Source organism: Vulpes lagopus, chromosome 12, assembly GCF_018345385.1.
Source record: "Vulpes lagopus strain Blue_001 chromosome 12, ASM1834538v1, whole genome shotgun sequence".
In the NCBI taxonomy this organism is placed as follows: Eukaryota; Metazoa; Chordata; class Mammalia; order Carnivora; family Canidae; genus Vulpes; species Vulpes lagopus.
The window spans coordinates 56,625,099-56,649,462 of NC_054835.1; the positions used below are offsets into that span (position 1 = coordinate 56,625,099).

Below are 24,364 nucleotides of genomic sequence, written 5' to 3' on the forward strand. Positions count from 1 at the left end.
GGCTGGGGCGAGAGCTGGGGCGCGAGCTGGGGAGCCTGGGGAACAGATTAATCACGCGCCTAAGAAACCGGCATTCCCCTTTGAAGTGAAACCTTATGGTTGCATTTAAGCAGCCGGGCAGATGGTGTGAGGGTGTTGTGTAGCCTACACGCTGCTGAAATGTCAGCTGTACCCACAGACGGGCGTCACGGGGGAGACTCAAAATCCGGCAACCTGGGAGACGCGGTGGTCTGAGGGCCACGTAAAGGGAGACGTGGGGGTCCTGGAGCCGGGGTCCGGGTGTAGACGGTGCCCTGCCTGTCATCCCGAGTGCCGGGGCTGGGGCAGGTCCGCACGGTGGCTGGCAGGGAGTCCGCGTGGGTCCTGAATGTCCCCCCTCCGCTGCCCGCCGTGGGCTGATTCCCCGTCAGGAGCCACCCTGCAGGGGAGACTGAACGTCGTCTTTCCACAGGGGCTTGACAGGTTCTCGGGGAGTCGGGAGGCGAGGAAGCCACCGGAGGACCCTGCGATGGTCGCTCTGATGTTTAAGACGCTAATGACAGACAGGGAGTCGGCGGGGGCGGGGTGTGGGTCGGCGGGGCGGGGGGACACCATGGGGATGCCGCCCAGGCAGACGGAACAGCTGATGCAAATGTCCTGAGGCAGAAGGCGGTGTGAAGAAGGCGGCCGGTGCGTAGGCCAGCTGGGCAGGGGCCAGGGCCGCGGGGCCTCGGCGACCGCGGTTAGGAGTGTGCGCTTAGAGAGTCTCAGCGGGCACCAGGCCGTGGGCGGGGACTCTGATCCCACAGCCTCACTGAGATCTGGATGGAGGGAGGCAGGAGTAGAAGCAGCGAGCGCATCACTTAGGAGGCTCTGCGGGAGGGAGAGGTCCCAGTGGGACCACGGCCAAGTTGTCAAATTTTGAGGTGTTTTGCGAGCCGGTGGTTCGGCGCAACCTCTGTCAGCGATTTATTCGTGTATTCTGTGAAAAATATAGTTAATATTTTATGGGATATATAAAATTAAAAAAATAAGTTATGTAGAAATCGTGGCTTGAAATTAAGTGACACGGCATTACCATGGGATCCAGCAGTTTCCCTTCTAGGTGAATGCCCCAAAAGCCTTGGGGCAAAAGACGGGGCTCAGAGAGATGTGCGCACCCAGGTTATTCACAACAGCCAAAAAAGTGGGAGCAGCCCAAGTGTCCGTCGAGGGGCGAATGGATGGATAAACAAAACGTGTTATGTCCAGGCAACAGGGTATCAGCCATGAGAAGGAAGGAAATCCTGACGCACTCGGCCACGAGGATGAACCCCGAGGACGTCATGCTAAGTGAACTACGCCAGACACACAAGGGAAACACCGTACGGCGTCTCCCGGAGCAGCCAAAATTCACAGAGACAGAAGGTGGAGGGGTGGTTGCCGTGGGCCCGGGGGAGCCGAGGGGGACACAGGGATTCCGGCTCAATGGAAAGAGGGGTTTCAGTTTGGGCGGATGCCCGCCGTCCTGGGAATGGGCGTATGGACGGGCGCAGGGCAGCGCGGCCGCTGTTAGGTAGATGTTAGCGCGATAAAAAAAAAAAAAAAAAGATGCGTCGTAGACCTGCTGCACCGTGACGGTTACTTGCCGGAGCTTCCCAGCTGTGCCTTGGATGGTGTCACGCTGGCAGCTCAGAATTGGCCAGGGTGGGAGTATTTACACCACAGAAATAGGCAAGTGCTACGTAATTATCAGGTGGGATTTTTTTTTAATTTAAAAAATTTTTAATTTACTTTTTTTTACCCCCCAGACTCGTTGTTAAACGTGAGGTAGCATATACCACTGGAAGGGGGGGGGGCGTGGACTTGAGGTTCGAAGCAGCCCGATGACCCACAGATATTTGGGAGGTGGAAACTCAGTGATGGCCTGGATGTGGGGCTGAGGGAAACAGGCCTAGACACCTGGCCTGAGTCTCCAGGTGGATGGTGGGACCATTTACAAAGATGATGGACTTGGGGAGCGTGGCGAGGGGGGTGATGGAGCTCAGGGAAGCCCTACTGTGCGCCAGGCCCGGGCAAGGCCGAGACCATGGGCGCCTGCCCTGGACTTTGAGGAAACAGATGGTCCACTTAACAGGGTGTCCTGTCCAAAGGCCCAGGGCGGCTGGGCAGCGAGCCACCGACCTCCCTCTACTCCCCAATCCCCCGCAGGGAACCCCAGGTCATGGATACCGAGGTTGAGCCAAACGGCTGTTTCCGCCCATCGACTTCCTCCTTCCCTCTTTCCCAAGGCTCGTCCCACCGGGGCCTGACCCGTGGGGTTTCTCTCCACGCCATTCTCTCCTTCCCATTTCCAGAAAGGCTTAGAACTGGACTTCACATCACACCCTTCTTACCCACCCCTGGCCCTCAGCCGTTCTTATTAAAACGTGCCACTGGTTGCCCGAGTGTCCCCAGCCCCCCCCCCCAATCCCTTCAGGGCGGCCACCTGCTGGACAGCGTCCCTTATCTCCAGCGGGTTTTGCCGCTCACGAACCTCTTTGGGGTGAAAGTCTGTAGAGCGTCCGGGGGCCACTGTTTCAAAGGACACACGCAGGGGGCTTGACGTAGCAGCAATGTCATCTCTCACGGTTCTAGAGGCCAAAAGCCCAAACAAGGTGTCAGCAGGGCCTCGCTCCCTCTCCCTCTGAAGGCTCGGGGGAAGGATCCTTCTTCACCATTTCCAGCCTCTGTGGTCCCAAGTGCCCCTGGCTCGTGGCCACATCTCTCCAATCTCCGCCTTCACAGGGCTTCTTCACTGTGTCTCCTCCTTCTTGGGCTCTTAGAGGGACACTTGTCATTGGATTTAGCGGCCATCCAGGGTGATCTTTTCTTGAGACCCTCACCTTCATTACACCTGCAGAGATCCTCGTACCGAATCGGGTCCCATTCTGAGGTTCGGGTGGACGTGTGTTTTTGGAGCACCCACCACAGGTCTCATGGGGGACCCGGGGAGGTGGGTGGCCCCTCCGGTGTCCCCTATAATCATACTTTCCCCTTGGGCCAGGCCTACAGTCCGGCCTTCTCCATGGTGTTGGAAGAGTGCACCGTTGCAGAATGCGGACGCCTTCGAGTTCTATTTTTCTTGCCAAATTTCAGCTTGCTTTCCTCTCTGCTGCTGCTGCTGACTTTATCTGCCCAGCGCCCCCACCAGGATTGCCCGTCCCTGCCCCAACCCTGACTGTTCTGCCCTGAGAAGGGGGCTAGGGACCCCTCACATCCCCATGAGGATCAGGGCCTCCTCAAGTCCTGGAGCTGTGGGCTGGATGCAGCCATCAGAGGTGATCAAAGGCGGGAACTAGACAGGGCCGGGTGGATGATTCCAGCTGAGAAAGAGATGCCCGAGAAGCTGCCGGATTGTCTTCGAGTTTGGAGAAGGTGATTATGTGGAGGGTGGTGCCCAGCTGTTTCCCATCTCCTCTGAGGACAGAAAAAAAAAAAAAAAAAGAGGAAATAAACGATGTACAATTAGAGCAGTTGGTTAGATACAAGGGTGAACTTCCTGGCTGGGAGTGTGGCCAAGCGCAGGGTTGGGTTTCCGGAGGGAATATGGGGAATCTCCTTACCTGGAGGTGTCGAGGCCTGGCAGTGGTGGCCCCAGAGGTTAAACCGAAGGTGGGGGGCGTGGAACAGGATGGACTCTGGAGCGCAGTCATGCCAACATGGGGTGCTTTCTGGCCGGAGAGGCCGGTCCCCTCCTGCCATTGTCTTTCGGGTTCCCACAGGGGGGCATTTTGGGGGAGGCGTGCACCCTGGCTGGGCTTCCCGAGGAGATAAGCATAGGTCTGTCCAGCTCCACCATGAATGGACGTGAATAGTGCACAATAAGCTGAGCCTATGCTAATCTGCTGGAGCTCCATGCCAGTACCCTGGGAGAACAATCACATGGGTGTGTCTACAGTCCCCAGGTGCTTTTTTATAAAAACATGGGACAATAATGCTGTGGCCCAGCATCCTCCCAGGGGCCTGTGCAGTTAGGCTGCTTTTTAGGGGTGGCGGACCACCAACCTCCGAAATGCTGGGTGGACAGGTGGCCCAGAGGGTTGGGGTGTCAGGCCGGAGACCCAGGAGCTGGCTTTCAAACACCGAATGCCAGGGCTGCTGTGAAAGCCAGTGGGGCACTATTCATGCCAGTGGTGACTCCCTTTTTGAAACCTCGGGCTCCCGGGCAGATGAGGGTGTGTGCGCATCTGAAATGTCTGTGGTTTTGCAGTTCCATGTCCACAAACTCACTCGGTTGAAAATAGTTCAAAATATCCAAAGCATGAGGGAGGGAGTGACCACTTTTCTTAAAAAGAAAGAGGACGCGATCCTGTCTCCTTGATAGAGCCCACCAAGCCCAGTGCATTCCCAGAAAGAGGTGGGGAATGAGTGGGATGGCAGTCGGGCCTCGGCATCCATCCGCAGCACATCTGGGATCTTTCCAGACCGGGGTTGTGGGGGCTGGGCTGGGAGTGGCGGGGACCGACCTGAGACCCGGGACCAGGTCTTGGGGGCTCACAGGCCACTCATGAGAGGACCCGCTGCCAGCAGGAGGGTATATTCCCTGCTGGAGATTCTCACACGGGCGGGCTTGGGGCAGAGGTTCTGGGAGTCGGGTAATGAGGGGGGAGAGAGTAGGCCGGAGAGCCTACCTGCCTAGGCAGGGGAGGGGGGAGGCCCTCTCGGCTGTAGGTGCCAGCCCTGGAGGGCCCTTCCGGGGGTGGGGGGTGGGGGGCTCCATCCTTTTGCTTCTCAAGGCCCAACTGGTCCTGTTGGTCCCCAGCCTGCCTCCCTTGTAGGTGATGGACTTTAATCTGTGTTTGCGAATGGACGGGCCAGTGTCGAAGTTGCTGTCCAGGCCTGCGGGGGGCGCAGCCTGCGGGGGGCGCAGCCCCGAGCCCCCCCATCCCGGGCTCCTTCCTTCGGGTGCTAGGGAGCATCCTCGCCTTTCGGGGCGAGCACCCGCGTCCATGCTCGGCCGCCAGCAGCCCCCCTCATGGTGGGAGCTGGGCGGGGGCGCGCGCCCCGGGCTGCTCCTTCCCGACCGCAGCGCCCCCTCCAGGTTGGCACCTTCCCCGGCGCTGGGCTGGGTGGGCGGCGGGGGAGGGGAGGCCCTGGGGGGCCCGCAGCGGGGGGGCCACGCGAGTCCTGCGCGCCCCTCGCCCCGCGGCCCGTGCACGGCGGGTCCGGGCGGGCCTCACCCCTCACCCCTCACCCCTCACCCCTCCCGGGCGCGGGCAGGGGCAGGCGGCGGCGGCGGCGAACTTTGTTTGGCTGCGTCCTGGGCGCCCCGCGGAGGACCCGCGCCGGAGGGAGGCCTCGGCCCGCGCCGCCCCGGCCCACGTCCGCCCACATCTGGCCGCCGCGGGGCGCCGGGGGAGGGGCCGGCGGTCGCCGTCCCGGGGCGCCCAGGACTCGGCCTGTCCCCCCCCCCCCCCCCCCCCCCCCCGGGCCGTGACGCGCGGGCGGAGCAGCCAGTGCGAGCGGGAGGCCGGGCGGTGCGCGAACCCGATCCCGGGCGGGCGGGCGGGCGGGGCGGGGCGGGGCGGGAGCGGGGGCCGGAGCCGGAGCCGAGCCCAGGCCGGCGCCCGCCCGCCTCCCCCATTCATTCAGCGCAGCCCGGGCCGAGGCAGCTCCGCTCGGGGGCGCGGGCGCGGGGTTGGGGCGCGGGCGGGGCGCGGGGTTGGGGCGCGGGGTTGGGGCGCGGGGTTGGGGCGCGGGCGGGGCGCGGGGTTGGGGCGCGGGGCCCGGGCGCCTCCTCGCCGCCGCCTCCGCGGCCACCATGTCCGACCCCGCGGTCAACGCGCAGCTGGACGGGATCATCTCCGACTTCGAAGGTGGGTGCCGCGGGGGGCGGGGGGCGGGGGGGGCGGGGGCGCGGGGGGCGGGGGCGCGGGGGGCGCGGGGGGCGGGCGGGGCGGCGCTGCCCCCGCTTCCTCCCTTCGGCCGCGTCCGCGCGGCCACAGCCCCGAGGGCTCGCGGGGCGCCGGGGACGCCGGGGAAGCGCCGGGGACGCCGGGCGGGCGCGGGCTCCGTGGCTGCGGCGCTGTCCGCCCCTTGGCCCTCGGGCCGCGGCCCTGCGCCCGCCCAGTCTCGGGGCCGGACGCAGCCGAATTCCGGCCGGGGCGGGGGCGGGGGGGGTGGGGGTGGGGGTGGGGGTGGGGCTGGGGGCCGAGCGGGGCGCCCGGGAGCAGGGCCCCCTGGAGTCGGCGGCGGCGCAGGGGCCCGCGGGCGGGAGGGAGCGCTCGGCCCCCGGGGTCTAGGAGCCTGCGGGGACCTGGGGCCCCCTCGGAGCCGCGGGCTTCCCGGCGGGTGTGTGTGTGTGTGTGTGTGCGTGTGTGTGTGTGCGCGTGTGTGTGCGCGTGTGTGTGTGCGCGTGTGTGTACGCGCCTCCCCGAGCCCGCGTGACCGCCTGCGGCTCCGCGTCCTGCGTCCTGGGGAGTAAATAAAGCGGTGGAGGGAAGCGCACACAATGGTCTGCCCTTGGGGGCGGGCCTGCTCCGCGGGGACCCGGCGCGCCCGCCCCGCCCCTCGCAGGGGCTTCCAGGCCGCCTGGGGCAGAGCCCTCGTGGGCCGGCCTCGGGGAGCTGGGCTGCCGGCAGCCGGACAGGTCCCGGTGCCCCGCGGCGCCAGGAGGGCCTCTCCCCGCCGGGCAGAGAGCTCTGCAGCCACATGGTCCACCTGGGGTCAGCCGCATCTGTGGGGGCACTTCTGGGGGCCAGAGTCTGGCCGGATCCCAAGGGGAGATGCGGCTGCGATTTGGGGCCGGGCCTGGAGTGGTTTGAGCAGGGAGGGGTGTGAAGAGCCCAGAGGGCTGGGGTCCGGGGCCGGCCTGCCCACGCAGAGGGACCGGCCTGTTGGCGCCGTACAGGGAGCACTTTCTCGATTCTGGCACTGAGCCCTGGTCGAGGGGAGTTCTGGGGCCGCGGGCCGTGATGGCTTGTCCCCTGCTGTTTGGGCATCTCGGGTAGCGTGCTCCTCCTGGGGTCTCCCCGCGTCTGCTTCGTCCTCTTTGGCCTTCTGATGCCCAGAGCCAGGCTCTCCTGCAGCCGCCCTCAAGGGCCTTTTATGTCCTAAATGTCCAAGTGCGGGAACCAGCCGGTCCAGAGACGGCTGCCCCCTTCAGGTGGCGCGCTGTGTGTCGCCTGTGGAGTTAGGTTGGCTTGCAGTCCCGGCCGGAAAGCGGAAAGCGGAAAGCCTGGCGTTGGCAGCAGGGTCTGTGGGGAAGAGCAGTGGGACTCCACGGTAGCCCCGAGGCAGGACAGGGGGGCGGGGACGGAGGGGGTGTTGTGGTTTTACAGCTGTTAGGTCGGGGCCATGCAGGCTGTTAGCGTCTCTGCCTCGGGGTCCCAGTGTATAACTCCAGCCTGACCCCAGGCGCACCCCATCTGGAGACGCTGGCAGCCTCTGCGCTGCCTCCAGGCGGCAGCTTGACCCTCTCATTTGGTCGGAGACAATGGCCTCATTGAGACCATCCTGGTGCAACAGTTGGCAGCCCTGTGACTGCAGGGGGAGATGTCTCACTCTTGGGGAGCCCCTGGTTCCCTGTCTGCATCCGTCACCCTGCTGTGTGCACTGAAGGCAGAGGGGTCGGGCGTTAGAGCCCTTGGGGCTTCTGAGTGGAAGCGTGTGCAAGGGCCCTAAGCGGCCAGCTGGCCAGCTCCAGGGCCCAGAGTGGCCCAAAGGACCCCAGGAGCTTGGGGTGGGGTTGCTTGCTGGGGGCTGAGCCTGGGAGGGCCGGACTTGGGGAAGGAGCTCGGATAGGAGGAGGACAGCGCGGGACCGGGGCAACAGCGCCCGATACAGTGCGGCAGGGCCCCGGCACAGAAAGGTCGCGTGGAGGAGGCCGACCTTGGGTGAAAGGCGAAAGGCGGAATTCTGTTGCGGGAGGGAGGGAGGGAGGGGAGCCTTCAGGTCCCCGGGAGCCAGCAGAAGCGGGGGAGGCCGGAATGAGCTGGTCCATTGGAGAATGGGGCCCAAGGAGGGGCCAGTCGGAGCGGATCAGAGGGCCAGGCCAGGCGTCCCCGCCTGGAGTTCCGACTGTCCCGGGGAGGCCAGAGCAGCGCCGCAGGAGCGCTGGTCCGTGCCCGTGGGGCTGCCCACCAGTGTCTCAGGGTTTCTGTGAGGTAGGATGGAAGGGGTCGGGGAGGAGACCGCCAGCCCCTCAGCAGCTTTTGCGCCCCCACAGTCCTGGGGCCGGCGGACTCGGCCTGTCACCAGGCGCGTGCTCATTGCTGGAGAACAGAAGCCCCAGGGGCCACCCCCAAAGCCCAGCAGGTTCTGAGCCAGGGCATTGCTGCGGGTGATTGTCAATCCTTGGGCACTGGTCTTGGGGAGGTTTGGAGCTGGTGGTAGTGTCCGGCCAGGGTAGTGTGCCCCCTAGGGCAGGGGGGGGGGGGGAAGGAGGTGGGGTGCAGGGTGGGTGTCCAGCCAGAGCAGCGCGCCCCTGCAGGTGGGTGTGTGTGGGTCAGCTGATGCCCCACGGCCCGGCACATCTGCCCCCGGCCCTGGGGAGCGGCACCTTTCTCGCTTTGGCTCTGTTGCGTTGTCGAGGTGACGTGGGGATTCAGCCCATACTCTACTGTGGAAGTGTCTGTTGGCTGCGTGTCGTTCATGGGCACGAACGTCCCACACTGGCCTTTGCCTTCCCTTTGAGGGTGAACTCAGGGCTCTGTGGGGAACCCCCACGTGGGGGCAAGAAGAGGGTTTGCGTTTTGCTCCTGTGATTGTTTTTAGAGTTTTTTGATCCCCCTCCCCCCACCACGCAGATGGGCCTGGGACGGGGCGGCAGGAGGGGCGACTCCTTCCCCCATCGCCCTGGCCGGTGGAGGCCGGAGCAGTTGGACGGATCTGTGAGGCCCTTACAACTCGTCTTTGTGTAACAAAGCCCTTCCAAGTGCCAGCTGCCGGCCTGCTTTCCTCGGCCCTGGTTGCCGTAACCGTATTTGCGCGCGGTGAAAGAATCCCGAAAGTCCTTGATGTTTGTTGAAACGCAGTCTGGCCCAGGGCCTCGGGCACTCAGGTCCCCCAGCTGTGCCCTACTGCGGACAGGACAGGTTGTGGCCACCCGGCTCCTCGGAGGACCCTCCCAGATGGTCCTGGAGGCTCTGGCCCAGGAGAGCAGGCCGGGGTGGGGGTGGGGGTGGGGGGAGTGCCGGTGCTGGGGGAGGGGCGAGGGGACCTCACCAGCTGGCCCGACAAGCCAGCTCATCTGGGAGCCCAGGAGCCTCTGGGACGGGGGCTCCCTCGACTGCTGGATGCAGGAGCCCCTTTCCTCCCAGAGGGACAAGGCCTGTTGCTTGGCAATGGGTGCAGACCTGTCCCTAATTAATGCCCGTGGGCCTCTGGAGCGATGCCTCCCGCTTTTCAGCCAGACGCAGGGCCTCCAGTGGGTAGCGCCTCCCTGCAGCTCGTCCTTTGTGGCGGGAGGCGGGAGCCGTGTGGCGATGAGGTCACTTGGCCGGACTGGAGGAGCCCACTCATGACGCGGCGGCCCCCGAGGAAGCGGAGGTGTGCAGGTGCTGCACCTGCCCTGCAGGAGCCGGGGACCTCTCAGCCTGCCCCTTGGCGCTGTGGCCCTGCTACCCTGGCGCCGGCTGAGCAGAACAGGGCTCCCTCCTCCTCTTTCTCCCTGGTGCCCAGAGGTCAGGGGAGGTCACGCTCAGAGATCAGCCCCACCGGCACTATAGCTGCCACCCTCCTTGGTTTACTGGCCAAGCAGCCCTGGGCTCGGGCCAGTTTGCTGCTCAGAAGAGTTTTGTCGGGGTACAGAGAGAGGGGCGTACCCTGGTTTGGCAGCAAGGACCTGGGGGCCAGACTCAAGGGTTGCATGTTGGCCCCCAGACCCAGGAGGGAGTCCCACCTGCCCTGCCTGGCCAGACCAGGTGCTTCCCGCCGGGCTCGGAGCCCCCCAAGGCCACGTCGTGCGTCTTTGCTCACTGTTTTGTGGCTGGAGCAACGGCTTACATGGTGTACGCCCTCAAAGACCTGGTGGTGTGCATCGGAGGGTGGGGTGGGGGAGGGTGGAGGGGCATGGGTGGCCAGGGGCCCCGGTGAGAGGTTCATCAGAGGGTGGAAGCCCCCAGATATTTCAATTTTTTGGATACATCCCAGCAACTCGGCCGGGAAACGAGTTCTTGCGCTTTCTTTTGACAAAGCCACTGAGGAAAAATGGTCAAACAGTGGCTTTCTTTCCAAGGCCCTCTCGGTTTTTCCCAAATTTGGAGGCTCTGAGTTTTGCTTATGAGACCGAACGGTCCGGAACTCTCTGGAACACGGTCCCAGAAGCCTGAGGATTTGTAATCTCCAGCCAAACAGACCCAGCGCGGCCCGAGACGCCCCTGGCGCCTGGGGCAATTCTGGGCTCGGGCTGTTTAATTTGGTGGGGGCAGAGCCTGGAGGCTCTGTTCAGCCTGGACCAAGAGACATTCTAGAAGCTCCCACGTTTGTTGTCATTTTTAAAAGTGCTGCCAGTGCCCAGAAATTCAGGCAGGGGATCAAGAGGACAGCGCCGATGTCCGTGGAGTCCCAACGCCCAGCCCGGGGCCGGTGAAGAGCCGGGGGTGCCCAGGTGGGGAGCCCAGAATGAAGCTCCGGCCCACCTCTTTCTTGCTTGGGGTTTGCCCTCTTTCCTGTGTTCTCGAGTCTTTAACAGCTCCTCCTGGGAAGGGGAGCCTCTGCCACTGGGGCCTTCTCCCTCCACTGGGCTGAGTTGCAAAATCCAGAAAATCCAGGGCCCTGGCTTTACATGCATAAGTGTGTCCTCCCCACCCATGGCTCCGAGCTTCCTCTGTTGTCCTTGTCCCCAAGACCCGGAGCCTTTGCCTTCCAACACTTGAAGTAGCTTCCTGGGAAAGCCAGGGGGGGAGATGGTGGAGGGGGGGAAGCGCAGAGGTGACCCTTCCACCTCCTGTCCATTCCACCCTTCGTCCAGTCTCTGAGGGTCCGTTTCTCTAGCTGGGGGGTTCCATGGTTCCCTGGGTACAAGTGAGGGGCTGTGGGGAGGTGGGGGTTCATGTGGCCTGGGGCTCATTTGGATCAAGTGGGGGAATTCCAGGGCTGCTTCCCTTCTCTGCCCTGCTTCCTCGGTCTTCCAAGGAGGAGCTGAAACTCTGAGCTCTTCTGCAGCCCTTGTCAGGTCTTTCTGCATGATTCCCTGACCGTTCGAGGAGCACTGACCGGTGACTGGCTGTCTGTGCTGATGGGCTTCTGGCTGTCCCCTGGGGCTGGGCCTGGGGGTCCTGGGCACCTCCCTATGAGGGTCCCCAGGAATTGAGGCAGGGAGCCACCCGGGCCATGGGCAGCAGCATCTTTCCTTCTGGTGGGAGGAGAGAGACGTCCCCAGTATGGGCCACCTTGGCATCTCCCCTCCCCCAGACACTGACCTGGAAGGTGGAGACACTGCTGGTTCTAACCGTCGTGGCCACAGTCCGGAGGATTTCTGTACCGTCCCAGGCTGGATCTCGCTCCGTATCCGGGCTGGCCCCCTCCTCGGGCGCCGGCAGCCGGCTCGGAGCGGGGATACTTGGTCCTCCTTTCCATGTGGGTGGGCAGTTTCCCCGGGAGTGGTAGGCCAGGCCCCTGCCCCGTGTCCCCCGGAGACCGATTTTATCTACAGTAAAAGCATACAAGTTTTCCTGGCTCCGAACCAGGCCTAGAGGGGCGGTCTTCTCTGCTGTCCCCTGGCTCCTGTCCCCCGTAAAAAGTCAGGGGAAGGCGCGCTCTGCAAAGTGCCTGGGTTTTGGGTTTTGGGTTTTCGTTCGGCACAAGATGAAGTGCTGGGATCCCTCTGTTCACTGGCGGGCCAGGAGGAGGATCCTGGGGTGAGGGAAGCAATCGGCTCATTCCCCTTATTCAACAGCTCTCTGTGGGTGCCAGCTCCGTGCCAGCTCTGCTGTAGCTTCTGGGGGGGGGGCGGGCAGGCATGAGCCCAAGAGAGGGGTAGGTTCAGGAGGGCTTCCTGGAGGCAGGAGTACCTACCCAGAGTCCTGGGTGGGAGTTTACCAGGCAGGCTGGCTTCTCTCGTGATTTCTCCCAGCTTGTAGTTTCCTTGGGAGATCGTGTGGTGCCCGTGCCTGGCAGGGGTGCCTGCACCTGGTGGAGGTGCCCTTGGGGCTATGCTTGCCAGGGGGACCCAGGCTCCGTCCCTGCTCCTGGTCAGGAGGCTGGGTGAGCTGGGAGGGACTTGGGTGATGAATGATCCAGGTGTTAACTTCTCCCAGGGTGGGGCGGGGTGGGGTGGGGGGGTGCGGGGAGCAAGTTGCAGGTGGGAGGGGTCAGCTTTGCGTCCTGGGCCTTCACCACAAAACCTCAGGAAGGGCTGCTTGGCTTTTTTACTAAGCTACAAAAGAAAGCCTTGGCAGGCCTGGGGCCCCTTGGGGCTGAGACCGGGAGGGCCTCATCCATTCACACCTTGGTAGGCCCAGGCTGGGAGAGGAGGGAGGAGGGGTAACGTCCTCTCCCTCCTGAGTTGCTGTCCCCACCCCAACTTGGGGCCCTGGGGGTCGCCGGGTCTTGGGGCAGCTGGGGGGATGGGGGCACTGAGAGGGACGAAATCTTCCCCCTGCCCTGTGCACTCGCACTCGAATATTTACATCTCTCCTAATATTTAAGTGATGAAGCCAGGCTCCTGCAAACAGCTGCCCTGGAGCCAGCTGTCAGGCTCTGGCCTCCCTGCCTCCCTCCCTCCCGCCCTCCCTCCCCCCCTCCTCCTGCATTCTTTGTTTCTGACCCAAGTCCCGGCCTTTCCAGCTGTTGCCCCTTTGCTCACAGGCACTTCCTCTGACCGCGCTGGCTCTTGCTAGTGTCCATCACCATCTCCTTTCCTGAGCACCTACTACGTGCCGGGCGCTGGGGTGGCCACGTCAGATGCTCAGCCTTTCGGTCCTCCCGGAGGCCAGCAAGGTGGACGGGCCGCCGAGGCTCCGTCAGGTCAGGCTTGGCCCGAGGCCACATGGAAGGCAGACCCAGCCCCCTGTACCCCTCCTCCTGAGTCCTGCCCTCAGGCCCTCCTGGTGCCTCCCCACACGGGCTCCTGCCATCTCAGGCTACTCGGTGGCGGTGGGTGGAGACAGCGGGCATCCAGGGCCTGCGGTCTAGGGGGGCTGCCCCCCGAGTCCCAGCCTCGCTGCCCTCCAGCTCTGTGGCCACTCCCTGTGAGCTGGGAATGACGGCACCCACCTTGCAGGGTGGCAGGTGGCGTGGGCTCAGGGCGCGCAGTGCTGTTGGGGGGGTAGCTCCCCACTTTGGGGTGTGACTCTGGGGTGGGGGTGGGGCTGGGGTTAGCATGCTGGCGGGGACCTGGCTGCACCCGCACCCGGCTCTGATGCTGGGCCTCTCGGCGCCTCGCCTTCCCATCCGTGAAATGGGGAGGGAAGAAAGTCGCTGTGACTTGGGGTACCTGCGGGGACTGAACAGACTGCAGAGCGGCGCCCGGCGTGTCGGAAGCACTGAGCAACATCGGCGATTAGAAATTCAGGGCAATGGTACTTTTTGGGCCTGTAGGACTGGCCAGGTGGTGTCCTTGGCCCTGGTGGAGGCCCCCCTGCATGGCCGCTGTCACGAAAACCCGAGAGCCGGGCTTTAACCGATGCATTCATCCCTCGCAGTCCCCAATCACGCTGCTGCCCGGTCCTGGCTCCCAGACGGCCGTCTTCTCCCTGAGTCTTCACGGGGCAGAGGGGTGCTTCTATGGGACCCTGGTCTGGTCCCGAGGGCTCTACTCCTATGTCCCCAGCACCTGCAAAGGCCCCACCCTGCATCCTGTCACACTGAGGATGGGATTCAATGTGTGAATTTGGTAGTGGGACCCGACAAGCGCTCAGGGTACAGCAAGGACAGACACTACCGAGCTTTGCTTCCGTCCCCAGGAGGGTGACAGTCTGCAGGGAGGACTGTGATCCCCGTCCTGGGGAGGAGTGGGCACCTTCGGGGGAGGCAGGAGGCGGGCAGGGGCCCAGGGCACTGGCCTTCAGCTCTGTCCTGTGTTTCCTGTAGCAGGTGACTTATGCCATGTTTCGTTGTGCGGACCTCGGGCTGCCTGGACCTTCTCTGTCTCAAAGGTCAACACGGCGTGGGCCTGGGGCAGGTTTGGAGGCCTCGTGACTGACACGCCCCCTTGTCACATGTGCATCTGCCCCCAGCAGGGCCCAGTGTGTCCTTTGGGTCATGACGGATCCAGGAGCTGAGGCTGGCCGCTGCTGACCTTGGGTGACTTTTGGGGCAGGTGGGGGCAATGGGGCTGCTGAGCTGGTGTCTCCGAGGTCTGTGACCAGGGCGGCCCCCGTGATGGCCGGTGCTTAGGATTTCCTTCTTGTAGGATCCTCGGCAAGGGGTGGCGGTGGAGAGGAGGCTTGGAGGGGCCTCCCCACCTTCCCCTCTGATGTACTTTGGGGTGCCGGGCCCACCCAGCCCTCCTGAATCGGAACCTCTAAGAGGTGGGACCAGCAATCTGTTTTGTAACAGACTCCAGAAATGATTCTGACCAGTGGTCAGAGCTGAGAACGACCGGGAACCAGCAGCTTAGAACTGCAAAGGAATTCAGAGAACCGGTGCCAGAATGTGCAGAGATCGGACCCGTGTGATGCTCAGAGCGCGTCACTGCACGAGGCTGCTGTGGAAACACACGCATGCACGTCAGAAAGATCGGGACGGTGATCTTGATAGTGGGTCATGGGCTTAGAGGTTGTTTTTTTTTGTTTTTTTTGTTTTTTTCCTATTTCTTTGGGTCTAGCCGATTCTCTGCGTTGTCTGTAAGTCGCTTTTGCAGCCAGGATAAAAGAGCAATAGATGTTATCTTCGGAAGTTGATTGTTGGAGAGAGAAATCACTCATTCCACCCCGCCGCGCACCCCGGTTAGAGAGATGGGTCCCCGCGGGCCTCTCCAGCTCCAGGTTGGGCCGCTGGGTTGAGTGAAGAAGGCAGCTTGGCCCAAAGGCGACCGCTCCAGGAGTCCCCCTCCCAGGCGCTGCTCCTCGACCTCACCAGGTGGGGTGGCCGTCCCTGGGCCGTCCCTGGCCAGGCCCCTCCGGCTCTGCTGAGTGTTGGGAATTGCTGGTTGGTTCGGGAGCAGCAAGCGTCGCCAGAGCTGCCAGCAGACTGCACTGCGGCTCTGGGGTCGTCGGGTGCCAGGGCTGGACGGGCCTTTAGGGCCCTGCCCTTCTTTCTGGCCTGACCAGAGGGGCCATCTCTGTGGCCCAGGAAGCCTCCCCAGCTCTGGACGCAGCCGAGCTGCCCTGATCCTCCTGTACTGAGCAGTTATATTGACAACTGAGCTAAAAATCTCCATTTCTATTTTTGTTTTTTAAGATTTTATTTATTTATTCATGAAAAGCAGACACAGGCAGAAGGAGAAGCAGGCTCCCTGCGGGGAGCCCGATGCGGGACTCGATCCCAGGACCCCACCCAGGGATCATGCCCTGAGCCAAAGGCAGATGCTCAACCACTGAGCCCACCCAGGTGCCCCTAATTCTCCATGTTTGGTTGAGAAATGTCTGATTCCCGCAGGCAGCTTTGTCTCCTGCCCCTGGTGGGGGTGCCCAGGCGGGGTGGGCGGACCCTGTGGGGTGGTGGCTCCTGCAGAGGCGGGAATCAGGAGCGGCAGCGGGCAGCCTGGGCCCTGCATGGTGGGTGAACACAGAAGGTGAAAAGAGTAAGTTCACCACTGCCTGGAAGGTGAGGCATGGACAGGACGAGTGTGAGCCGTGGTCAGCCTGCGGGGCCTTGGGGCAGGGGTGGGGCAGGGGCTTTTGGTGAGAGAGGAGGCTGAGTAGGCCGGGAGGCAGCCTGAGGATGTGAGTTTGCCCAGCAAAGTTCCACAGGCCCATGTGCAGGCTGGTGGGGCCGGAAAGCCCGGGTCAGGAAGCCCAAAGTCCCAAATCCGGGTGTTGGCCGTGCTGGTTCCTTCTGGAGGCCCCGAGGGACACTGCGTCCCAGACCCCTGTCCTGGCTCCGGGGCTGCCCCAGGTCCTTAGCATTCCTGGCTCGTGGACGCATCACCTGCCTCAGCCTCACGGCCCCCTCCTCTGCGTGCCCGTGTCTTTCCTGTCTCTTAGAGGTCACTCAGTATTAAGGTGAGGACCCACCCTAAATCCAGGATGATCAGATCTTGAGATTTTTAATCACGTCTGCAAGGACCTTATTTCCAAATCAGGTCCCATCCACGGGTCTCGGGGCTAGGACACTGACACGTCTTTTGGGGTCCACTCTCTAGCCAGCTCCAGCGGCCCATCCGAGGGCAGCAGAGTGTCCCAGGCTTGGGATGGGAGACCAGGCTTGGAGGGAGGTTGGCCTGCCCGGGCCTCGGCCCCCACATCTGGGCACCAGGAGTGTGGTTGTGTCCCGTCTGCAATCCTCTAAGCCGCTGCCCTCGGCCCATCTGCTGGACGTTTCCAAGGGTCTCCTCAAGTTCTAGATGGTTGGCTGTCCCTGGTGGGAGCCCAGGAAGGCCCCGAGCAGGGCCCCGGAGGCCGCCTCACTCAGCCTCGCCCCGGGCTCTGTAGAACAGCCAGGCGGCCTCCCATGCAGGTGCTGCTGCTCCCTGGGAGCCCCTTCCAGAATCCTCCCAGTGTCCAGCTCTTGTCTCTTCCACACAACAAACTCACCTCCTCCTCTTAGTTTTCTGGGCCCCTCTCCCCTGCCACACCCTCGTATCCTTGAGGATAAAGCCCAAGTCCACTCCCCCGCTGGGTTGGTAGAGCCTGAGCCCGCAAGTCCACGTGGGTGCATGCAGGGCTTTGTGGTCACCGAGACTCCCCACCCACCCCCCCCCACTCCTCGACTCCTCGGGAGGCCTAGGTGCCGCTCTGACCGGCGCCTGACCCCTGCTCCCTGGGGTCACCATCCCCTGTAATTAGGCCACAGCTCCCGTTGGCCTGGGCAGCGCCCGCTTGCTGCCCGCCCCTAGGCCACGACACAGGCAGAGCCATCTGTCCCTCTGGCGTCCTCGGCAGGCGGTGTGATTAATGGAGGGCACCACCTGGGCCCAGTGCCCCCCCCCCCCCCGGGTATTAGGCCTTTTTTTTCCTTCATTTTTTTTTTAAAGTGCTTTTATCAAAAAAAAAAAAAAAAAAAAAAAAAAAAAAGTGCTTTTATCATCTCTCCCAGTGGTCAGTGAGGTGAGGAAGGAGAGGGGGGGGAGTTTCTCTGGCGGATCAGGAACAGCCAGTGCCCGGCTTCGAGGTTGCTGGGCTAGGAGCAGAGAATGGAGGAGTAACCCCCCGAGGCGGCTGGCCCCCTCCCCTGACCATGGCCTGGCAGCTTGGCCTGTGTGCAGGAGGGCCTGGAGCAGGGGGGCTGGTATGTGGGAGGGCCGGTGTGCAGGAGGGCTTGGTGCAGGAGGGACTGGTATGCAGGAGGGCCTGGTACAGGAGGGCCTGGTGCAGGAGGGCTGGTGTGCAGGAAAGCCGGTGTGCAGGAGGGCCTGGTGCAGGAAAGCCTGTGTGCAGGAGGGCCTGGTGCAGGAGGACCGGTGTGCAGGAGGGTCAGTGTGCAGGAGGCCGATGTGCAGGAGGGCCAGTGTGCAGGAGGGTCAGTGTGCAGGAGGGCCTGATGCAGGAGGGCCGTGTGCAGGAGGGCCGTGTGCAGGAGGGCCGTGTGCAGGAGGGCCAGTGTGCAGGAGGGCCGTGTGCAGGAGGGCCGTGTGCAGGAGGGCCAGTGTGCAGGAGGGCCGTGTGCAGGAGGGCCGTGTGCAGGAGGCGGGTGTGTAGGAGGGTCAGTGTGCAGGAGGCCGGTGTGCAGGAGGGCCAGTGTGCAGGAGGGCCGTGTGCAGGAGGGTCAGTGTGCAGGAGGGCCGTGTGCAGGAGGGCCAGTGTGCAGGAGGGCCGTGTGCAGGAGGGCCGTGTGCAGGAGGGTCAGTGTGCAGGAGGGCCATGTGCAGGAGGGCCACTGTGCAGGAGGGCCGTGTGCAGGAGGGCCTGATGCAGGAGGGCCGTGTGCAGGAGGCCGGTGTGTAGGAGGGTCAGTGTGCAGGAGGCCGGTGTGCAGGAGGGTCAGGTGCAGGAGGGCCTGGTGCGGAATGGTCTTCACCACCTATCTACTTGCTCCGAGGTCAGGGACAGGGCTGGGGCAGCATCCCAAAGAGCAGCACTTATGGGCCTGTGGATTTGGGGAAGGTGTGTTTGGGGGAGCGGTGGGTGGTTGGAGGGTGCAGGTAAAAGGGTGCCGGAGGAGAAGGCTGAGGAGGTGGTTCGGGACCCTCTCGTGGGGCAGGGTGGTGGTGCTCCAACCTGGAACCAGCAGCTCAGCTCTCCTTCTGGGACAGGGCCTCCTGGAGACCCCCTCAGGGTGTCTGGGGTGCCGGGGAGGGGGTTACAGGCCAAAGGGCTCTGGGCTCTGTGACCTCGGAGGCCCTTGAAGCTATGGCCTGTGGTTTCAGGTTTTGATGTCAGTCCCCTCCCGGGGGCTCCCCTCTGCCCTCCCTGGCTGCCATTTATCTGAGAACCTTTGACCCGAGGAGGCCAAGAGGTCATGTGTCCCCTCCTCTCCCTCCAGGCTGGGCCGAGCCTTGGCCCTTCTCCTGTCCCTCCCCTCCTCCTCCCCGCTGTCCAGGGAGAGCTCCACAGGCAGCCTGGCGTCCCCAGCCTGGGGCAGGACATTCTTGCCCTATCTCATCCCCATCTCTGCTGGCCACAGCCACCGCCACCGTAAGGCCAGGTGCCCCCACTCTGCTCTCTCCGGGTGGGGAGGACGACACCCTTCCCTCTGCATCACGTTGTTCTACGTGTGCACAAGCTCCCATAGCTTTAATTTAGTCAAGGAAGAAAAGGGTGGTCCAGCGTCTTAGGGGACTTTTAAGCTCTCCTAGAATGACCCTGGTGTCTCCAGACCCAGGGGGACTGGGCAGGTGGCAACAGCCAGAAGAGGCCCGTGCCCATGTGTCGTGGTTCTGCTCTGTGTAGGGGGACTTCTTACAGCAGGAGGCCCTCCGCCAGTGTCCCCTGTTGCCTGCTGGGGTCTCCCGGGCTGGACGGCTTTCACCCAAAGGCTCATCTTTAGTCTGGGAGAGATAAACCCCAGTAATTAAACCCCAGTGATGAGCCCTCTGAAGGTAGGCCGGCCGGAGAACTTTCTGCCCCAAGTGGGACGGTGTTGGGAGCAAGCAGGGTGCCCTGTCCAGCGATACTTAGACGACAGGCATGAGCTGGGACATCCTAGGTGGGTGGGAGGTGTGGGCCCTGGTCCAGGTGGACGTGGGGGAGCTGTGAGGCCGGGGGGAGAGAGAGAGCAAGTGACAGGAGGGGGCTGCCCCCTGGGAGCCATGGGGCAGAGGCTCCGTCCCACCAGGCCAGATCGATCCCGGGGTACCCGTGTTCCCCTTCTCAGAGCTGGTGAGTCATGGCGGGAAGTGGCTTTAGCATCCACAGAAGGTGGCCGCGGTGGTTGCGAGACCTCCCCTCTCCTGTCTTCCGTGTTCTCTTGGGCTGTTCATTTCCTGGGGCTGTTGGACGGCTTAGCACAGCAGACGTTTAGTGTGTCCCCTTCTGGAGGCCACAGTCCCAGGCCAGGCCGTGGGCAGGCGTTGGTTCCCACTGGGTGCTCGCACGGAGGGTCTGTTGCAGGCTTCTATCTGTTCCAGCCTCGGGGACCACCCCTGGCTTGTCGACCCGTCCCTCCGGTCCCCGCCACCGTCACAGGGCCTCCAGCTCTGTGTGTCTTCTCCTTTTCTGTTGCCTTCCAAGGACGCCTGCCGCTGGATGTGGGGCCCACCCTTATACGGGATGATCTCAGCTCGAGATCCTACAGTACTGCTGCAAAGACCCTTTTCTCAAGGAAGGTCGCTTTCAGCGGTTTGGGGAATTAGAGGACCCAGACATAGCATTTTGGGGGCCACCGTTCGACCAGCGTCTTCTGTAGACGGCACAGCGGAAGCTGGAAGCCGTTGTAAAGGAATCCGATAGGACCCTGGCCCCTTCCTGGGTGGATGGGGCTGTGTAGCGAGGCCGGGGAGGGCTGGTTCCACCTGCGTGCTGGCTTGCTTGCCACATTGCCGAGAGCTTTTCCCACGGAGAACTTAACGCAGTGAATTTGGGGATTAAGAGAAGGTCTGGGGCTTGGGGGCTGGAGTCTGGGGGCCTAGCTGCCACTGGGCTCCCTGCATGGAGCCGAGGGGTCTGTGTGTGTGTTGGGGGGTCACTGACACTCCCCTTCTGGCTTTTGTATTCTTGTGGCTGAAAAGGTCATGGCCTGGGAAAGGCTGTGGGGCCACCTAGGCTGTGTGTGGGGGGCCCTGCAGTGAGCAGCGATGGGGGACCCTGGGAAGGGAGGGAGGGGGCTCGTCTGTTGCTCTTGGCCCCATCGGGGAAACCCAGCCTGCTCTTTCTCACGTTGCCATTGCAGAGCAGGGGCCAGGCCTCATGGGCGGAGGCTGCGCGGAACAAGAAGGACCCCCGAGTGCCCGTGTCCCCTAGGCCTAGGGCACCAGGGGGGAGAGAGGACAGTGCCTCCTAACACCCAAAGCAAAAGACAGACATCAAAATAAATCCAGGCGGCCAAGAGAACACGGGGGTACCTCGCAGTCTTTGCCTGGAGCTGCGTGGCCTCCCCTGGGTGCAGGGTGAGTCCCCAGCTCTCAGTGATACTGTTGGCTGTCCCTCCCTCCCTGTACACCCCCCCACCCCGCCCCAGGGTTCCTGGGGGTCAGCCGCTTCCTCCTTGTCCAGGGGCCCCAGGCCGGATCCTTGGGAAAACCGTGCCTGGTGTGGAAACGCAGGCCTGCTGGTGGCCCCGGGGCCAGGGAGAGGGGCCGAGCGCGTGAGTCTGGGGCAGCCACTAGCCCTTCGCCGCCCACTGGCCCCCAGACGTGAGCCAGAGCCGGGCAGCGCGGGGCTGGCATTGGACGTGGCTCTTAGGCCTCGCGTGGCCCCGCAGCCGGGGGAGAGGGAGAGGGAGAGGGGCCGGTCGGAGGGTTTGGGCCCGCAGGGGCCGAGCTCTCCATCGCTCTTCCTTTGTTTGGACTTTGCCTCTTGCGTGTTGCGTCCTGGCTGTTGACCACGCGTGCTTCTCTGTATGAAATCCAGGGCCTGTTGGCTTCCCAGGGCTGGCCGTGCTCCGCCAGCGCCTGTTTGTAAGCTTTTCCTTTTGGGCTCTTTTACTTCCTAAGCAGCCCCCTTCCCCACCTGCCCCCTCAGCTGTCTCCCCACCACTGAGCGAGCCCCTAGAGGCTGCTCCTGAGACTGGGATCCAAGCGGATGTGATCCCAGGGACACCCTCCCCCCCTCCCTGCAGAGGAGGGTAGGACATGGCCTGGAGGGTGCAGCACCCACCATGTTATGCTGGGGCTCAGCCCGACTGGGGGTCCTGGGGGACCCTGCACCCCAGAGTTATTCCATTTACTGCCTAAAGCCTGCTGGCCTGGGGAGCACTGTTAACCGCCTCCTGCCTTCAGGGCTGAGTGGCACCAGGTGGCCACCGGGACAGGCCCTCCAGCTGAAGGGCAGATGCTAGCTGCGGGTGTCAGAGACATTGGTAAGGCCCGTGCAACCTTGGCCTCCTGTGGGGTGAGCACACACACCCCTGGGTGCACACCCACCTGCAGGTGCGCTGGTGAACCACCTAATTGGGGCGTGGACACCACCGTGTCATCCTGGCAGTGCCATAGTAGGACAGCCGAGGAAGCAGAGACTCTGTGATGATGGGGTCGTGTCACCCCCTGTTGGAGCTCCTACCTGGGGTCTGCGTGAGCACCGCCCCCACCCCACCCCTGGGCACCCAGGCCCTTCACCCTGCACCCTCTCTACCCGGACTTGCCCGGGACTCTGCCCTGCCCCTCTTTCCCTAGGTGGCTCATTCTTTAGGGGGACGAGTCCTGGTTTTGTGACCCCGGGTTCTTTTCCTTGGGAGGATTTGTTGCTTAAATGACTGGGCCTTGTCCCGTCTGCTGTGCCTTCCCTGCCCTACTCGGTGGGGGCTTCTCGAGGCCCCCGCTGCAGCCCCCAGCTCCCGTCTTCTGCGGCGAGACGGTGCTGTCCCCCCCCACCGCCCCGCCGGAGCCCTTGACCCGGAGCCGGGGCTGTGCCAGGGCCGGCCCTGCTTGGGAGGAGAACCGGGGGCTCCCAGGCTCGCTCTGCATCCTCACGGCCGAGCACTTACGTTCGTGGTGGCGTCTTCCTGGGGCCTGGCCCTGCAGGCTCAGGATGGGGAGCAGGGCGGTACCCTCTGCCCGGTGCCCTGGGCCCCGCTGCCGGCTGGCCTCGCTGTTCGGGGATAGAACCTGGACGGGGCTCCCCGTTGGGCCGGGGCCGGCACTCCTGGGGCCCGAGCCCAGATCGGTCCCCACGGTCGGCAGTGTCCTGGGCGGCCCCTCCCACGCGAGTTGTGCAGGGGTTCGCTTTGACGTTGGGCTCTAACGTTCTTTGCGTGACATTTGTCCCCGGAGCCGGGCTTAGTGGCCGCCCAGTGGCTGCCCGGGTGCCCCCTCCCAGCCGGGGCCAGCGCCGAGCGCCGGAAGCGGGGAGAGGTGGGCCGCAGCCTGTGGTCGGGGCAGGCCCTTCACAATGGCCCCTTGTGCGCCGCGCATTCCTCCCTAACCAGGCCCAGACCCCGCCGCGGCTGCGTCGCCCCCCGTGGGCCCGGACGCGCATCTGGAGGCCTGGGCCGGGCCTCCCCCGCCGCCGCAGCCACGGCTCTTTCTAAAAACCCTGCTGACGGGTTTATGCCCTGGAAGTCGTCAGCCAGCCGCGCTGGGTGCAGGACGTTGGCAAAAGGCAGGAGCGTCCCAGGGAGCGAAGCACCCACCCGAACACCCAGAGCCCCCGCCCCCGCCCCCCCCCGCGAGCGCGCGTGTGCGCTGCACATGTGCGTGTGAGATGCGGTCACGCCCTTGCACACAGCTTGCATCTTGCTATTTTTACATCATATTCTCAACATTTCTCATCTTCAGAACCGTGGTTTTGATGACTGCTCAGGACTTGGGCATATGGGTTTAGGAAATCGATGTGAACCCCAGTTGTTTCCAGCATTTGCTCTTTGAACGCGGATTCAGATGTCCCCATCCGTAAATCCTCTGCGCTTCTATTTATTTCCTTGGGGTAAATTCCCAGCGGCAGGCCAGGGTGCACGCAACCGTTTTCGGGCTCCTGGCGCCCACTGGGCTGGGGTAGGGGGTGGGGGGTGAGGAGGGCCTTGGGGAGCAAGTGAGGTTTGAGCCTGGCTTCGCAGGGGCGTGAATGCAAAGGAGAAGGAAGCGGGGGGCGATCGTGTTTTGGACACGGTGTATGCCGAGCGGGGCACCTCCTGCTCTATGGAGGTGGCAGTATTTCCCCCGCCCCAGTTGCTGGCCTCATACCCGTCCACTGCTCAGAGGCATTCTGGCTTGTCACATCCAGCTGGGGACGTCTGTCGTGACCCCTGATGGCAGTGACATCCGGCAGACAAAGGGGAGGCGGCCCAGTGTGCAGCCCACTGTTCCCCACTGGTCCAGTGAAGGCCACTTTTCTGCCCTACGGTCACAAAGGGTCTCAGAAATGCCAAATGACCAGCTCCTGAGCACTCTTGCTGGCCCCTGTGGCTGCTCGTGGACACCCTTCGGCTGTCTCTACACCCTTGCAGGGAAGAGGAGGTGGGGAAGGAGAGAGGCCCCTGCCGCCGTGGTAGGCCACCCCCAGGCTCCCTCGGAGCTGGTGGAGGGTGTTCCCAAGGACAGTGGCTGGACGTGTGCACCTAGGGCCCGGGCTGTTTTTAGGACTCCGATGGGGGAGGCTACATGACAGTCTGCTAATTTTTCCCAGCTGGGTGCTGCTCGTGTCACGACACCCTCCTTGGGGAGGCAGCTTCGTACGGGGTGTCCCTTGCAGGGCCTGCCTTACACAGTGGTCTTGTTTCATCACCAAATAGCCCGCGTGTGGATCCAGAGCAGCATCACTCCCCACGACGTCTCCTACCGTCTGGGGTCTTGCGTGATCCCAGGAGAGGGAAAGGGAGCTGGCTTTTTCTCCTGGGCCCCTGGAGAGGGGCTGGGGTGCTGGGCAGGGTGGCAGTGCCCTCGGGTGAGCCCGGACCATCCTGGAGCCCAGGGGTCTCACCCTTCCAGCCGTCCCGTGGTAACGTCATGGGGCCACCCTAAGACATGACCACAGACCATGAGGCTCAAACCACAGAAATGTAGTCTCACGGTCCTGGAGGCCTGAAGTCCAAGGTCAAGGTGTCGGCAGGGTCAGGCTCTTTCCTTTCTGCTCCTCCCGGCTTCTGGTGGTTTGGGGCTGCACCTCCCCGGTCTCTGCTGGTCTCACAGGGCGTCTCTGTGTCTGGGCCTCAAATCCCCCCCTTCTCTCTTGTGTAAGGACATCTAGAGGAGTTAGAGCCCATCCTAGATTCAGGATGATGTCATCTCGAATCCTTACCTTATCTTCCCAGGTAAGGTCCCCCTCATAGGTTCTGAGAGTTGGGACCC

At 63.4% G+C, this 24,364-nt stretch overlaps 1 protein-coding gene across 3 annotated transcripts in view; it reads left to right on the plus strand.

The window, feature by feature from the left end:
* Positions 1-24,364, plus strand: part of SEPTIN9 (septin 9) — a 143,604-nt gene that overhangs the window by 51,025 nt on the left and 68,215 nt on the right. The window contains exon 1 of one of the 3 annotated variants that reach the window (XM_041723919.1): positions 5,563-5,816. The exons of the other annotated variants lie outside the window; for them this stretch is intronic. Within the exon in view, the coding sequence (XP_041579853.1) occupies positions 5,762-5,816 (55 nt within the window). The 5' untranslated portion in view covers positions 5,563-5,761. Of the gene's footprint in view, positions 1-5,562; positions 5,817-24,364 lie in introns of those variants that run through there. 3 annotated transcript variants of the gene reach the window in all.